Genomic DNA, 17,255 nt, shown 5'->3' on the forward strand with positions numbered 1-17,255 from the left:
TGGAGAAAACAAAGGCCCATGCTGAGATGCCCTGTCAGATGGGAGAGGAAGGAATAAAAAGACTGAGGGAAGTGGGAATGCTGGCACGGACATATTATGTGAGGCCAGAAGACCCATCAAAGGACACACTAAGGTCATTAGAAACAGGATGATGAGAGGGGTGCCTCGCTGAGCATCACTAAGCAGCTCAGTAATGGCCTCCTCTGCAGGCCATCCACATCTGGGCTCGTTAAAATCTATGGACATGACACAGCCCTGAAATAATGGATACCAGATGGCTGCACTGGACTACTAGAAGCCAGGGGACCCCCATCACCATGATGATGGAGAGGCACCCAAAGAAGCTTGAGCATAGGGAGTCGTGGAGATGGTTAATAAAGCATGTTGTCCCCAGGACAAGACAGAAGGGCAGCAGTGCTTACCATTTACAATCAGAGAAAGGCAAAAATGGAGGAGTTAGGAGGCCGATGTGGTCACTTGAATAAAAATCACCATTGTACAGATCTGTAACCCACTGACTGAAGAAGTGGACAGGTCCTAGGACAGAACCTGTAACACCATCACTGTATATACTATGATGATTCCACCACAGGGAACTGTGTCCATTTATTCCAGTACTGTGCACTGGGAATCCCCAGACATTTCAGACTATTAGACACAGGATCTGAGTTGACATTGGTATCTAGAGACCTGAAGCATCATCATAGCCCCTTTGTTAGGGTGGGGTTTACGGAGCCAGGTATTAAATTGAGTCCTGGCTAAAGGCCAACCTACAGTGTGTCCACCGGGTCCGTGACCCCACTGGTGGGGGGGGGTCACACATTTATACACTCTATAAATGTGTAATAGGGGTTGACATACTTGGTGGTTGAATCACTGGATCCTTGGCCTGTGGGGTAAAATATATCATGGTGTGGAAGGCCAAGCGGAAACCTCTGGAACTGCTGCCCTCCTCTCTTCCCTCCCCTAGCCAAGATAGTAAGTCAAAAATAAAATAGGATCCTGGGGAATTACAATGATTAGTGCCAGCATTTATGTTCAAAAGGTCACAGGGTTCATGGTTTCTGTCACACCTCCTTTTAATTCACCAGAGCTTCTGCAGAAACCACATGGATCCTGGAGCATGGCTGTAGTGTAGCATGAGTTAAATCAAACAGTAGCCCAATTGCAACTGCCATGCCAGGTGTAGTATCTTTGCTAGAACATATTAATAAGGCCTCAAGTGCACGGTATATGGCTTGACCTCTGCTTATGGCAGGATCTTCACTGATGTATCACCCTATTGATGAGACAAGTAAAAGGTTACTGAGAGCTGATCTTCAGGTTTACACAGAGCTAGCTGATGACCTTGACAAGTGTGTGTGTAGTGGAAGCTAAGCTAGAGTGGGTACAAGAGAAAATGGAAAAGTAAGTGGAGAGAGCAAGAGGATGACTCATTTAAGGCTCGCTGCCATTTAAAGGGAGCAGAGAAATGAGTTAGTAACTAAAAGGAGACAGGGTCAAAGAAGGTTGCTTTTTTTTTTTTTTTTTTTAAGGCAGGAAATATTGCAGCCTGTTTTATATTAATGGGAATGATCCAGTAGAGAGGGAGAAATGATGATGCAGGAAAAGAGAGGACAATTGTTGAAGGGATGTCCTTGAGCAGAAGACAGAGATTGAGGATCAGTATACAAGTGCAGAAAAAGGATATTTGACACTGCCTCCTAAAAGTGAAGAACCTCTCCCTACTCCTTTTAATAAGAGGATTTTCTTTACTGAAGCAGCTTCCAGACTATTTTTATTTTCTTTTTTTTAACTTGGACATTAAACCTCAGATGAACCTGTATTTAAAAATTGGTTTGCATGTAAAATAAAAAGTTTAATGCAATAACGTGTGTATTTTTTTCACAATAGTTGGTAGTACCTGCTCAATGTACTTAAATATCCAGCTGAGGGGGTGAAGAACAAGTCAAGGGAGAATGAGATAATCTTTAGGGTTACTGCAACCTTTTAAATTCTGAACGTGTGTCCCAAGATGCTAAATAATAAATGGCAAAAAAATGGCAGAGACATTAGTTGGTAGGAGTTCTGATATGGGTGAGACCACGTACTGTGTCTGGTGTGGAGATAAGGCTTCCAGGAAGAGGCAGAAACTTACGTGAGATGTTGAAGAACAGATAGCATTTGGATGAGAAGGTAGTTAGGGTGAAGGTTTTCTAACAGAATGGGAGGAAGGAATTTACCAGGAACCTTCTGTGGAATATGAGAAAAACACTGCCGAGTGCACTAACCCAGAGGAGCGGTCAACTAGAATTGGGATAAGTACTCTGGTCACTTCTAGATGATGTACCCTTGAGCTGAAATAGTCTCGTAGTGAGCTTGATGTCCTCCTGAGAACTGTGACAAGATAGCTCTAACTTCATTCTGAGCAGCCATATGGACATATAGGACAAGCATAAGAACTAGATCAGGAAACGAGCAGATAACATGCAAAGCATTTTCTATAATACCACTTTTAGAACTTTTCTGTTTATAATAACTAAGGAGAAGGAGAATAAAGCATGGGTAATTTGAGTTCAAATTAGAAGTTCCTCTAATAAAGGAAGTGACAAGAATTAAATCTGCACTCTAAAATAGCAGTAAAAATGTAGTCAGAAGCTTTTATGATCTGAAAGAATATATATTATTAAGTGGTATAATTTTGTCTTGTTTTAACTTAATGCCTTGCCCTTGTTCTGTGACACAGGGGTATTCAGTGGTACCTATTCTTTCTACCTCAGTCTCCTAAGACCCAAAGCCTATATTAACCTGCAGCCTGGTACATTTTATGGCAGTGAAGCATTGTTTTTCTTTTTTAGTTTCAATACATTTTATTTAAAAAATTTTAAAACCTTTTTAATTTTTATTGGGGTATAGTTGATTTAAAATAGTTTCAATATATTTTATATCGCAAACAAAAAAGGGAGATGGCAGTACCTCACTGGCAGGTTTAAAAGTTTTTCAGTCCTTAAACATCGAATAACCAGGTGTCCCAAACTTCAATGCAAGATGGTGGTGCCTGCATTATCATTTTTAAAATTTACTAGCTAGTTTGAAACAGTTAAGGATAAAATTGTGAATAAAATTTCCCTTCTCACCAATCCCAACTGAATACAACTTCATCATGGTTTTCCCTCGGGATACAAGTCTGACATGTCCCTAGGCTCTTATCTTACTCCTTTCAGAAAGTACAAGCGAAGAATGTGTTTTTAGAAGAAGCCTTTGAACAAGGAAGAACAAATATCATAAGCTCTGTTCTTTGTGTTTCTTACCAAATCTGTCTGTCAATGCCCTCTGTCGGTTTCTGAGTGTGGAGGAGAAACTGCCCGAGGTAAAAACAGGATTTCACACTCCACAAAGCAAGATGGAAGAATACTAATAATACAGAACCTTTAGATATATCGAGATAACCTCCCAGATATGTCAAGAAATTCCATAAAAAAGCAGGTACAATGAAAAAAAGTAATATGATACTAGAGGAAAAAGGATCCTATTGTTTTCTGAGATGGATTACACATTGGGTAAAATGCACTAGAAGAAGAAAAAGAAAAAGGATTGTACCTAGTAAAAATAAACAGCAGTAACAAAAAGTTTTGTTAATTTTTGTTTGTTTTCCATCCCATTTCTTGATAATACCATTACTGGCACAGGGCTGATAATGTAGTTGCCAAAAATAAGGGCAAAGCTGTAGTAATGAGAATTAGCAGGAAAAAAAATAAGCTCTGACATTCCCATCAATTATAATCCATGTTTTAAGCAATTATGTGTTTAGAATTTTAAGATACTTGATTTGCTCTTCCTGAGCGAAAACTATTTTTACCTGAAGTATTCTAAAGAAGCTTCAAAATTATGAGGTAAACAGAGTATTTTACCAGTTGTAAATACATATATAGACTAAAGTATATACTCCTTAAATAAATGTTGGTAAAAATCTAGTGGTAACTAGATCGTTAGAGTCATGCAAATATTGATTAGGAATCAAAATATTTTAATTCTTTAGTTTTGTTTTCCAAATTTTAGTCTACCTTTAAACTAAATTTCTTATATGTAATGAAAATTGTATATTTATTAATTTATGCAGTTTTGATAGGAAATGGAAATAGTAATGACAGAGGAGGATGGTTTGAGCAAAATCACTTTAGTGACTTTGAAATTTTGGGAGATAAGTAGAACTAGAGCTTACTAGGAGATTCGAAGAACAAAACAAACAGAAAATATGCTGCTGTTGCTTTTCTAGATGAAAGAAATGAATTCCGTAAGACAAAGGAAATTTGGACTCCTTATTTCTGTTTTAGAGGTGCTTTGTTTCATGAGTACACTGGTAAACCAATGGAAACACTGTAAGTTGAGGTAGACATGACCCTGTGTTGTGGAGAACTTTAGATTTTTCTCTTATTGAGTTAAACTTGTGTTTTAAAGTGGAAAAATTCCAAGTAAAGAGTAACATTTTATCAAAGTATTAATTATTCCAGTAAATTCACTATATATTTCTCTAAACAATATGTTTCTCTAAACATTAATTTTTCAGTCAAATATTTTACTCTTTTCCCCCAAAGACAATTTGTCTATTTTCTTAAAGTGAGCTTGGATTAGCAGAATCATCTCTGCCGACTCTGCCAGTGGCCACTCTGCCTGGACAGTGTTTCCACTGGGGTGGAGGTCAAGGCTGGAGACAACTGGGCGCTCCTCCTGAAGGCTGCCTTGCCTTTTTAGGTTATGAGGGTCTCTCTGTGTTTAGGATAACATGATTGACAGCTCTGCTCCAGCTCCAATTAGCACCCTATAATTTATTAGCTTCTGCTTTCAGATTGTGCGTTAACTTCACAAATATTTCAACCACGGAAACAGCAGCTATCAAGTGTCTCGTTCCTGATCCAGCCCTCTGTGGCTGGAATGAAATACAAGGAAAGAGCGGTACACTTGGTCTGTCAAGTGAGAATAATCATTTGTGTCTGTGCCTGTCTGAGGGCATGGGGTCTCTGATTTCTCTTTAGGCATGCATTAGTGGTGTGTGTGTGTGTCTATGTGTGTGTGGTATCTGTAGATAAATAGATTCTATTGTATGGATCCTGTATTTGTATTGTGAGTTTCATTTATTCATGGGAGATGAGGGAGAGCTGATATTGAGGAAATATGAAATTTACATTTGCTTAATCCTGTTGTTTGTGTAAATGTCAAAACTTCAGTTATGTGCAAACAGCAACTATAACAATGATATTGCCTTTAGGACATTTTTTTCCTTTACTTCAGAATTTAGAAATATGCAACAAATAATGAAGAACAACAAATCTTAAAAATCTTGCAAGGAAGAAGGGACCATAGAGAGCAAAGACCTTCACAAGTACAATCAAAATGTGAATTATTTGCATGCAAATTATCCATAGACTGTTAAAGCAATTTTATAAAGGAATCTTACGTTTTTTGGTTTCATTTATTTTTAAAGTCTTTTCAAATATCTTTCAACTTTTCTTCCATGCTTTGACTCCTAGTGAATTATGTTCAAAAATGCAATTTATGGAAACGGCATTTATATGGAAAGCAGTTTAAGTTTTATTTTAAAAAATCCCCAACTCTGAAGTAACCAATCACTAAGTGTTTAAGAAAAGGTTTCTTGTTTATTTTGATAGAAGGTGTATAGGTGCCTGCACATAAGCACAGGATTTATGATTCTAAGCAAATGGGAGGTTAAAATTACAAGTTGCTTCCCCCTATTCGAAAGGGCACAGAAAATGCAGTATTTACCCAGAAAGAGTGGCAAGAGAAGCTTCCAGTCAGGGAGTCTACATCCCAACACTCACCACCTCTGCCCTCCCTCCCGTCCAGGCCTGAATCAATCTTAAGTCATTGCTAGAATTTGCCACGCATGGAAATAGAACTTCAAAGGGTAAATGAGACAGGATGGCAACTCTTATTAAACTAAGGGAGTAGAATAGATAGAGTTCCCTGCAGTTGGGTGACTGAGTTCTCAGCCAGAGGGCAATCGGCAACAGGATTATTTGGTGGCGGGGAGCTGTCTCTCCCCTTTTCCTCACCTCTCCCTCAGTAGAGGCCAAATGCAAAGGGAAAACCGTGGATGAGGAGGACACCAGTGCCAACCGGGATGATTAGAGGAGAATCTAATCTTTCTCTCAGACCCCCAACCAGGTATAATATATGCAAAAACATCATGTTTACCTTTTCTCATGTCATCCCTCCTTTCTTTGAATGTCCTTTTTTCAACTACTAGGGCCTTCTCTACTCTGCATGGTTTCACGAATATTAGCAAGACAAGCATGAGAATTCATCCTTTACATGACTTGGTGGGCCTAAAAGAATGTCAAAAAAATGTCAGTTAGAGCTATGAGTTCACCAAAGTTCCCTTCGAAAGTCTTATTACACAGAACCGAATGATGATAGTTCCAGGGCCTCTCGCATTTCTACTTTGGGAATGTACATGGAGGGAAAGGCTCTGCTCCTCTGCTCCGTGTGTCCTATGTTGTAGGTCACTGGAGCCCTGTTCGGCAGTCTGGACGGTCTGTTCAGGACTGCCCCAAAGGCCAGTTCCAGTGAATGAGTCTCCTCACCAGCAACCTGATATTCAGGTTGGATGCAGCTCAGGAGAGAGGCTTCAGTAATCAGAACCTCGTGGCAGGGAAAAGGCCCCCTGTGGGTCCTGATCAGAGATCTTGTGAGTGCTAACGTAGGTTGAGCACGGGGAAAGCTTCTTGGGGAGGGGGACTACTTGGAAAAGATGTCCAGCAGAGAATGCACCTGCTGTGCTTTCTTCTTCATCTGTACACTCAGTGGCAAAGTTTTAAAAGGGCGCTGGAACCAAATGCGTTTTATTTACGCTTGTATACGCCAGCGATCCATGCCAATGGAACATGGATTTAAAAAAATCACAGAGAATCCAAATTTAATTTTAGTTATTGCTTCAATGTCCAAACCTCAGACTAACACGCTGAACACGACTTGGTTAGGTTGGGTGTGAAGAGCTTCAGAGCAGAGAAGGCTATAAATACTGAAATGAATTAATAAGAGAAGCGATAATAATTCCTTCCTAGAGATGAATTGAAAAATGCATCTGGCTGAATGGTCTACAGGTAGTGCCATTTGACGAAGGAGTCTGGACAACGTCCTGATACTTCCTTTGAGACCTGGGATTCTATAAGTTCTACAGCATGTCAGTCTTTGCTGGCCTGTCTCTTTTCCCTTCTTTATTCATCTATTGTGGAGGAGAAAGTAAGCCCAAAGGTGAGCATTTCAAGACAGATCAGAAGTGGGCCAGTAGTTACTGCAGTGGATAATAGTGCAGTCTCTGCCCCGGGCTGCCTGGGTTGGCATCCTGGCTCTACCCAGTTATGTGACTGGGCAGATTACTTCTCCTCTGTGAGCCTCTGTGGTAATAAGTACCACACAGAATCGTTGTGAGGTTTAAATGAGTTAACCTATATATAAAGCCCTCAGACCAGTGCCTGATAATTAACATTAGTTATTGCTATATGCAATGCAATTAGTTATTACTAATTACTATCACATCTGGGACAATATAATCATATAGTATCTTCCATCTGAGCAAAAACAGTAATAGGTTCTTGTAATGATCATAGTCTACTTAACATGTACCAAAATGATAGAAAGAGGGGATGGGTAACTCTGCTAAGCCATGTTCTGAGTAAGGTCCCTTAACTGCACCCAACTCTTGAGACAATTACCCAAGATACACTGTATTTGCCTCTTGTGTTATAATGAAGATCAAGATTTGAATTAGTATTTTATGCTTTAACAACTTTCAAGGGCAGTTTGGGCATAACACTAAATCTCTTCAGAGAAAGGACACGAATAAAATAAAACCATTAAAATAAAATAAAATAAAAGGGAAAATAAAACCATTAATTTAATAATTTCTTTTTTTTGGCCTAGCTGTAGGTTTGGTTTCCTAGCCTAGCTGATTAAAATATAAAATAACCAGTATTTCCAAAACATTTTTAAATTGAGGACTCTACTATCTGAAGAGTCTAGAATTTAAGAAGTAACAATAATTCTCTTTTGGAGAAAAATGTGTGTATCTGACTCAATGGTATACAAGTAGTGTTTTCTACACATCTCTGCTTTTACTTGATGAAGGCCATCAGATAACCTGGCCTTCCGTGGGCTACCATTTTCTTATCTGTAAAAAGGAGGGGGGATACCCAACTTCTCATCTCCAGGGTTGACATGAGGTGGAAAGGGGTTCACAGGTTTCACAGCATGACAATCACTTTGGAAAACCAAAAATATATATACGAAGTAATTTTACTTCCTGACATCAGATCATACTACTATAAATTATTTTATGCTATTAGAGAGAAAATAAGGTATTTGTTTTCCTTTTAAGAAATAACACAGCGACCTAGTGGTAAACAAACATCTTTAATGTTCGTTTCTTCTTCCTCATCCCCTTCAGTTTTGCCCACATGTGTACCCCTTCCCCTGTCCCAACACTAAAGTGACCAAACCATGACCACAGAGACTGAGAAGAATATTCGAGGTACCAGAGACTCCATGGGCATCTCTTCCCCTTCTGGTGACTCCTAGTTCTTCTTCTTGGAGACAACTGGGGCCTCTTGATGCTTACTTGTTTTCATCCAAAGGAGGATAGAGGGAGGGACAGAATTTGTGGGAGAGAAGGCAGAGAGAGTTTCTTCTTTCATCATAAAATGTTCTTTGTAAAAAATATGATATATACACACACACACACACACACGTATAAAACATATCCAGTGCAACTGCAATTGCTGTGCCAAACACTGGGAAGTGCCCCCTTTGGTCGATGTATTTCTGGAGTTTTAAACAGTTGTCCTACAACAGCTGCATTTCAGTAAGACTCAGGCAGGTGGCTCCAGATAAGCCACTTGCCGCTCACATTCAGGCTGAGGCTTCCACGTTCACAGTCCGAAGGAAAAAGTGTGTCTTTGTGTCTGGAGTGGGTGTTGTAGGGAGGGAGCGGGCAGGAAAGGAGCTGGAGGCTACAGGTGAGGAAGAAGGAATTGGCTTCTTTTGACTTCTCTACCACAGTCTTTGATGCAAATACAAATACATTTCAGTCTGAGGATATTGACATCGGCAGTGCTATGATCACACTACTTAATGAAATAATTCACATCAGCATAAAAAATATTCACACCAAAACATCTCTTTTTCTTTCCCTCTTTCCAAGAAAACTATGATATCATGTCACCTAAGTGATCACCATGGATATTTCCAGTGATTTGCCCAAAAGTCATTAAGCATCATTCAGAGTCTTCGGATTTCCTCTTTGGCAGAAGGAATTATTTTTAGATGAACATTCTGTCGATGTGTGTTCTGGTTTTCCCAATACACGGAGAAGTTTGAAGTCTCTGCATTCCCCCATGTCCTCATCCATGAAGTGAGAGGCACAGATGCCAGCCTCCATGGCTGGTCAGAAGGAAAAGGGAAGGGGAAACCCTGGGTCAGCAGATCAGCTCAGAAGGGATGCACCACAGAGGGAATAACGACGAGCTGCAAACCAAGATCAGAAGCTGTTACAAACCCACTTGATTTCAGCTCTGAGTGTCACCAATTGCGCTATGCAGAGACCTACAGGGAAGAAGGTGGGTTGTCTAAAACCAGTACAGATCCTTGCTTTTGTCCTGAGGCTGCAAATCTGAAAACAGAGAGAAAATAAAAGGGAGAGAGAGAGGGAGAAGAGAAAGAGAGAGGGAGAGAGAAGGGGGTGGGGGAGGGAAGGCACAAGATATTTAAAGAAAGAGAAAGACAAACAGCACTGTTTCATTGTGAAAGTCACAGAATTCATCTAAAGGGCATGAATGAAAGTAAAAGCAAAGCAAACAAGTGTCAAATTTGCACCTGAGGGAAGGGAGAGCCGGCAAGACTACGAGCCAACGATTGCATTTATTATATAACTATTTTTTTCATTTGCCCTAAAAATAAAGCAAACAAAAAAGTAAACCCTTATTTGCCTGTACCTTTCAAATTCAACTCTTCAAGCCAGGGACTTAATATTATCACTAAAATCGTATTCTTGTTAAGTTTTATGTTTTCCAGAGACCTATATAATTTGACAATTAAGTTGATATCAGAGTCATGAGTCATATTTGTATGACTTGTAACTACCACAAGAGGTGACAAGACCCCCCCGCACCCCCCATCCCGGGCCACCATTTAAACTACCCTCTTAGCAGGCACTCTAGATCAGCGCTGTCCAACAGAAACACAATGGGAGCCATGGGCATAATTCAAAATTTTCCGGCAGCCACATCGAAAAAAAGTAAAGAACAAACAGGTGAGACTTAGTAATATATTTTATTTAACCCAATATATTCAGTATGCAATGTGTTGAAAATATTTCAACATGCAATCAATGTAAAACATCAGTGAGATGAATTTTACATTCTTTTTGGGACAAAGTCCTGAAATCCAGTGTATATTATACACTTACAGCACATCCCAATTCGGCCTGGCCACGTTTCACGTGCTCAACCGACACATGTGGCCGGTGGCTACAGTGCTGAACAGCACAGAGCTAGAACCTTTCCAACAAATTTTATTTTTTAAAAATCCTCTGTAATATTAACCAGCTACTTTCTCATTCTGCCCACACCGATAACAGACAGGGTCATCTGTCTGATGAAACACAACCCCGCCAGGCAGACCTTCGGGCCTCAGGGTCACTGGGGTCTCCAAGGAGAACTAAGTAGGGTCCCGGCCTCAGCCCAGGTTTGGGCACAGGGCAGGAGGGGCCCGGGGATGCCACGTTCCCTCTCCCGCTTACCTGAGTCCACGCTGAGGCCCAGACCCCCGGCCACGTCCCCCGTGGGGCTCGCGAAGGGTCCCCCGGGCGCGGCCCACGTGGCGCCGGCCGGGTCGCCCTTGGCCGAGAGCTCGCAGGACGGGCTGCCGGGCGCGGGGGCCGGCGCGGGAGCGAGGCGGGCCGGGCGCCCCGAGGCGGCCGGCATCAGCAGCGGCCCGTAGCGCGGGTCGAAGTGCGGCGCGTAGACCTCGTGCACGGCTGCGGGCCGCGGGTAGGCGGCGGCCTGGGCGCCGAGGGCGCCGCCCAGCGCGTAAGGGTGGTGCGGATGCGCGTGGTGGGGATGCGCGTGATGCCAGGGCTCTGCCGCGCCCTGGTGCAGGTGGCCGTGCAGCGCGGCCGGCGAGTAGGGGTCGGCTGCGGCGAAGGGCAGCTCCGAGTGAGCGGCGGCCAGCGGGCTGCCCAGCGGCGCGGGCACCGGCGTCTGGTAAGCGCTGTTCCAGAAGGAGGCGGGGAAGCTGCGCTGGCTCATCGGGAAGGAGCCGTCTTTGGGCCGGCGAGGCGGAGGGGAGGAGAGGGAGAGAGGAACGCATCACCGCCGGAAGCACGGCTGCCGACGCCGCTCGGCCGCCGCAGAACTGAACGGCCGGGGCGGGCAAAGGGCGGGAAAGGCGCCGTGCTGGGCGCACGCGCGGCGCCTCTCTCGCGGGGCTGCGGCCCGGGAACGCGAGGTCCGGGCGCCGCACTGGGGAACTCTTTGGGGAGGAGCGCCGCTTCCTCGGATGTTGCAGGCGCGTCCCAGGCTGCGGGAACCTGGAGACTGGCGGGGAGAGGAAGAGCGGAGAGACTTCCTTCCCCAGCCCCAGTTTCAGGGCGCAGGGAGCTTCTTTCGGACTCCGGGCTGGACGGCCTCGGACCAGAAGCGGCCTCGCCTTCCCGGCCCGCAGCCTCTCCTGAAGCTAAAGGTACCTCTTCCCGCTCTTGGTCGGCCGCCTAGCGATCTCACTACCCGCTCTCGCGTTTCAGCCTCTCTTGCTCCAGAAAATGTGCCCCTCCAAGGCCTCGGATGGACTGGAAGTCCATCGACATATTTCGGAGTCTTGCTATTATTAGCCTCCTTTCTAGAAACTTTATTTCAAAAAACTTTTTTTGCAAAGAGTATACTTGACCTATTAAAAGGGCAGCTGTATTATTTGCAGAGGAGGACACGAAGGGACAGGTCTTTTCAGTTTTAATTAAAAAATTTTCTGCATCAAAATGTGGACGTCAGGAATAATAATAATAACAACAATAATAATTATTATTGTTTGTATCATTGTTGACCCCTAGTGTCTGGAAGCATTTTAAGAGAACAGCATTTAGCTCAAATTTGTTGCCTTTAGTTGGGAGGAAAGGAAAGAAAGACATTTAATTAAAAGAACCCTGGAGAAGGCACCTGCATTTCATAGTAGATAATTTAAAATGCTTTGAAAATGCATTCTAAGTAGTGAACAGTCTTCCTGTTAAAAGTATTTAGGCAACTGGAGAATAAAAAGAATGTTTTGTATTTAAAACTAATGTTTTTGGATCTTGTCTAGGCAAGGTTTGTACAAACTGTCACACTCTTAAGAAAAAAAAGGAAGGGCGACAGTTGTCATTTCCCCCAAAATGAAATATTTGTTTTCCTTTGTTACAACAAAGTCCTCATTTCTCAGCTTGGTACACATCAAAAGCAAAGATTAGTGAGAAAGTTACCAAAGTTACCAAATAGTTACTTCCACCCTTGTTTTGGTAATAAAGGGAGGTCAAGATTTCAGAATAGAAGGGAGAGTTCGTTAACTCATCCAAGAAATCATTGTCCCAGGCTAGGTAAAGCAGTGCTTGGTGAGGAGGGTAAACCAATAAAGAAGGGATGTGTTTGGGGAAATCCCTTAGAGATGTTTTGGCTACCCTTAAATTCTTATTTCTTTATTATTTTACTCGCTTATTGAAAGACATTCTCTGCTTCAAGATTTCCCAAGTAATCAAAATCTGGCAAAAGGCATAAGTAGGTTTTAGGAGACATTCTTCAGCAGGTTTTGCTTGCACTGCATTCTAGGACTTTTTTCTCTGGAAAGAGTTTCAGAAATGGGGTAAGGGCCCTGTAAGCTGTTGTTTGTGAAGATCCCCCTCCCCCCTCCCCCCCCCACCTGCCTTGGGAGGCTGCTGGAAACCTCACATTTCCACAGCACATTTACATACATTTTCTGTTACCCTTACAGCCACCTCCAGGGATAGTTAAGTGGGCAAATATTATTCTAATTTTAGAGACCAGTAAATAGAGTGACCTCCAAGAGGTTAAGAGACTTGCCCAAGGTCATATTGCTAGGAAGTGGTGGAGCCAACACACAAACGTAGGCCTCCCAATTCCAAGGCCTTTGGTTTTTTCTAGGTCACTGCTCTGCTCTGCCTCTTCAAGGAGAGATCTTAGGCCTGTGCCTACTCCTCCTTCGATTTCCTTATCCTCTCCCAATGGCTCTCCTCACCTCTTCTCTAACACCTAGCATTCTTTCAGCTGCATCTCTTTGAACCCCTGTAGGTGGCCCCCAGTCTATGAGGGCTCTCTATCCTCCCTTGCCAGTTGGGGCCCCATACTTACCCCGCCAGGGCCCGGAGCTCCGTGGGGCTTTGCTGCTTGTACAGCTTGGGGAATAGCTGCTAGGCTGGCTCAGGGCCCGGCTGAAGTGTTCATCCACCACAGAGCTGATGTCTCCCTGGAAATAGGTGAAAAGGACGCAGCGGGAGTTGATGTACTCCGCCTCTGGTGGGCGCTCTTTCTCCGGGCTGCCTTCTTCTTCTTTTATACTAGCCGGAGTTTGGCTGGAGAAGGAGGAGCTGCCACTGCCACTGCTGTTGCTGGGGCTGGCGTTGCACTCCTGTGCTTCCTGCATTTTGGAGTAACAGGCTAGTTTCTGCTCAAAGGAGAAAGAATAGAGAAGTCAATTTCAAAAGAGCGAGCAAATTGTGTTCAGACTGCACTCCCTCATCCGGATCCCAAAGGTATCCAGGAGCAACTGACATGGGTGTCCATGCCCGGTGCTCAGTAACGTGGGCTGCAGTCAACAGGCCTCCCAACCTGCAGCTCAACAAAGGTGGGGCTCCTGAGAGGCCGACTGCCCTTCTTGGAGCCTCTGTCTCCCTGGAATTGCTGCCAGGCCACAGGGAGAACTCTCTGAAGGTGTCAGGGTGAAGGTCCAGGAAGACGCCTAAGCAGTTTGACCACAGAGCCAGGCTCAAGGCAGATATAGTTTTAAAATCAGGCTCCAAGGGTAAAAGGCACCCAAGTCCAGTTAGGGCCTGACTCTTCCCTGCCTGAGAACTCAGGGCAGACGTGCAAGATGCAGGATTAAAGCATCCTCATGATAGAACATGAAAATAACAAAATCCACTCTACACAACAAGGATGTTTATAAAGGAAGAACTGCTGTAGGATAAAAACATGGAATAACATCGTGACATGGATCATTTTAATAAATGCAAGTTGATATTTGGTCATTCATAAACTGGCCATTAGAAAGTCTCAGCTTTTAAAGAGATCTTCTTTTGAGTAAGGAAAAACCAGTGGGCTATGACAATTTCTACCTCACCATCTGTGTATATTGAGGGAAAAAGTAATAAAAAGGAGCAGAGGATGATCTTGTCTGTAAGGTTGGGTAAATCATGACTGTCTGATAGTGATTTACAAAACCAAGTGTGGCCGCTGAAAACATTTTCTTAGAAACGAGCAATGGACTGAATGCAGTGTTAAAGCAGTATGCAGGCAGGGATGCCCTTCAAGGGAGACCCTGATCATACAAAAATGAACAGAGATCTTGGGGCAATAGATTGGTCCAGGGTCAGGGAGGAGAAAGGACCAAACGGACAGAAAACCAACCCTCCTTTCCTCTTTGTAATACTCGCAGCCTGGGAAGGAGCTCATCTTGGACACCGAAGCCAAAAGACTGGAGTTATTTAGCAATATCACCATTTCTACCACATTCTCACTTGGCTTACAGTGAGAGACTCTGGTGATAACTAAAATTAACATTGAGACTAAACAAACTTCTGGTTGGAAAGTTTTAAAAAGGAGAGGAGGAGGGAGAAAAACAAAAACAAAAGGCAAAGTCTACCCATTCCATCATTAATTCATCCGGAAATTTTCAAATAGATATTCTGCAAGCAAAATTGGCAAAAGCATGGACTCGGACATTGGGATGTATTTCAATTTTCCCGAAGCAGGAGGTCCAGGCCCTCACTTTCCAACCTCGTCCGGACTCCTAGGGGATCCCCCCCTCTGCCCACTGGAGTGCGATCTTATTCATTTCCTGGACTACTGTCCTCAGTTTCGACTACAGCAGCTGAGGAATGAAAAGAAAAACTTCGACCAGATATAGCCCGGAGAATAGAAATATTGTAAAAATTAAACGAAACTTGAAGAGTTTGCAGAACCGGGGCTAGTGCTCTTCTCAAAAGTGGGTTTGTTGATGGCAGGGCAGCCGGACTCAGCTAGCGAAAGGCGAAGTATTATCTATGAAGCTTGCCTCTGCCAGGTCAATAATATTTCCCAGAACTTTGCAAAGCAGAGATTATAAAGCCAGTGAGTTTCGTGCAGTTCTCTTTGTAACGAATTCGCTGGTTCTGGAATTAATTGGCCTGATCGCTTGAGAATTGAAACTGAAAAAAAAAAAAGCCTTTGATAAAATAAGCTTGCAGAGATGAGAACGCGAGTCTTTGATTCTCAGACATAAAGACAGAGACAGGCCTTTGCTTTTGTTTTGTTGTCACTCTCACCTTTGGGACCAAAGTTTGGTTTTCCCTGCGTGAGCTTTGCTTGCATCTCCCCGCGCCAGCACCGGGCGTGGAAGAAATCTGGAGTCCGACATACCCTAAGAAATCGATGCAGCTCGCGCGATCCTCGTCTAATTATTCCCGGGAAGTCCGGGGCACGCACTAGCAGGACTTAGCTGCCTTCCCGAGAGAGCAAACGGGCAAGCTAAAGGGGTTAGCTCAACCTACTGGGTGGCAGCGCGGGCAATCCCCGCATCCGGGAGGCGCCCGCCGCTGTTCGGATGCCCAGTACCCGCGCGGAGGCACCGGGAACCTCGGAGTACTGGCAGTGCTCGGAGAAGCCAGGGCGCGCCTCCTGTCTACGAGGCCCGGCCGAGAAGAGACACGTACCTGGTGGTAAGGGGTGTAGGCGGCTGCGAAGTAAGGCTGGGGAGGACCATAGACTTGGTACATAACATCCAGACAGCTCATGGCTTCCCGCAGCGGAGACGGTTAAGTGTTTTATCATCAACTCTCGGGCGGCGGAGGGCAGGGATGCTGCATGGGCGGCACTTGGACCCGAGCTCCCAAGTCATCCGCGGCGGAGCGAGGGGCAGCGTGCTCCGCGGCTCGGGATCCCGCTCGCACGCTCCCTTCCCACCCCTGCAGTTCCAGTCGCCACCGCGCTCCGAGATGCAAGCACCCGGCCTCCGGCTAGTGGGCATTTAAACCCCACGCGGGGCCGGCGTGCTGACGCCATTCCCGGGCCGCGGAGGAGGAGGGGTTGGGGGCGGGGCCGGGAGGCCAATGGGGTGCGTGGGACGAGGGACCGAGGGGCTTGCCGGTGCGTTTCCCTGGGCTACTCGGCGGCGAACCTGTGGCCGAAGGGTGCGGTGAACTGCGCAGCCCGGAACTTGAGCCCTGAGACTTCGCACTGTGAGAAGCAAGGATTTTCCAGGCTAAAGCAGAAGGGGGCGGGAGGACGGAGAGGAGAGGGCAGAAATGGGGGCTTTTACATTTGGAGAGAGAAAGAAAGTTGTTGAGTAGTGGGGAAAGGTCTTGTGGGAAGTCCCGACCTCACACTGGAGAGTTGAGTGTGTGCGTCCGGGGTGGCGAGGTGGGGAAGATTCTTTGCTCTCGGCTCCTCGGCGGGAGGAACGGCGCTATCCCTAGGAATACCCCAGGAAATCCGGATCTTCGCAGACAGGATGTAAGAGTCCAGGAACTCCTCTCTGCGCGGAGGAGCTCCCTCTGCGGGGAAACGGCAGCGGCTGAAGCCTGTAACCGCTGCCCTGTGGCACCTCCTTTGCGCCCCCTCTGAGCCAATCCGTACGCCGTCAGCTACCACACCTTTTAATTCCGCTCACTGGGGCAGATCCCTATTGCCCCTCTAGATTATGATCCCGCCCTTTCTCTTTGACGCCCTCCATCCGAGCCCGCTAGGTCCGCGTTATTCGCTCCCCGCCTCCAGCTCGTCCGGGTACCAGCTGCTTTCGAGGAGTCCAGGCGGCTTTACCCAGACCCCGGCCGCCCCGACTCTCCTCGGCCGTCATCCTTTAAAGTTTCATTAACTTTTTGGAACGAGGACTCATTGGCTGCAAGAGGAATTATCCTAGGCACTGCAGGGAGGTCAGAGAGGACTTTTGCTGACTCTTCAGTCAGTAATACAGCAGCTGCGATTTTGTTTGCTTGTTTCGTTTCAGAGGTGAAAGAGAATACACTC

The 17,255-nt window shown here is 44.9% G+C and overlaps 1 protein-coding gene across 2 annotated transcripts; it reads right to left on the reverse strand.

The window, feature by feature from the left end:
• Positions 1-9,478: 9,478 nt before the first annotated feature.
• On the reverse strand, positions 9,479-16,024 carry VGLL2 (vestigial like family member 2). Of its 2 annotated transcripts, XM_060030558.1 has the most exons (4): positions 15,944-16,024; positions 13,386-13,698; positions 10,793-11,314; positions 9,479-9,519 (listed from the first exon to the last, which is right to left on the reverse strand). In XM_060030558.1, exons 1-4 carry the CDS (start codon positions 16,022-16,024, stop codon positions 9,479-9,481), a joined length of 957 nt encoding a protein of 318 aa, XP_059886541.1. The 2 variants fall into 2 exon arrangements, with proteins under 2 accessions (XP_059886541.1, XP_059886544.1); XM_060030561.1 differs by lacking the exon at positions 10,793-11,314.
• Positions 16,025-17,255: the final 1,231 nt, after the last annotated feature.

The sequence above is a fragment of the Delphinus delphis genome, chromosome 14, assembly GCF_949987515.2.
Source record: "Delphinus delphis chromosome 14, mDelDel1.2, whole genome shotgun sequence".
In the NCBI taxonomy this organism is placed as follows: Eukaryota; Metazoa; Chordata; class Mammalia; order Artiodactyla; family Delphinidae; genus Delphinus; species Delphinus delphis.

Coding starts and splice junctions, on each gene's coding strand:
- VGLL2 (XM_060030558.1), bottom strand. CDS start 16,024: ATGAGCTGTCTGGATGTTATGTACCAAGTCTATGGTCCTCCCCAGCCT. Junction 13,699..15,943: donor CCTACACCCCTTACCACCAG/GTACGTGTCTCT, acceptor TCCTTTGAGCAG/AAACTAGCCTGTTACTCCAA. Junction 11,315..13,385: donor GAGCTCCGGGCCCTGGCGGG/GTAAGTATGGGG, acceptor GCCGGCCCAAAG/ACGGCTCCTTCCCGATGAGC.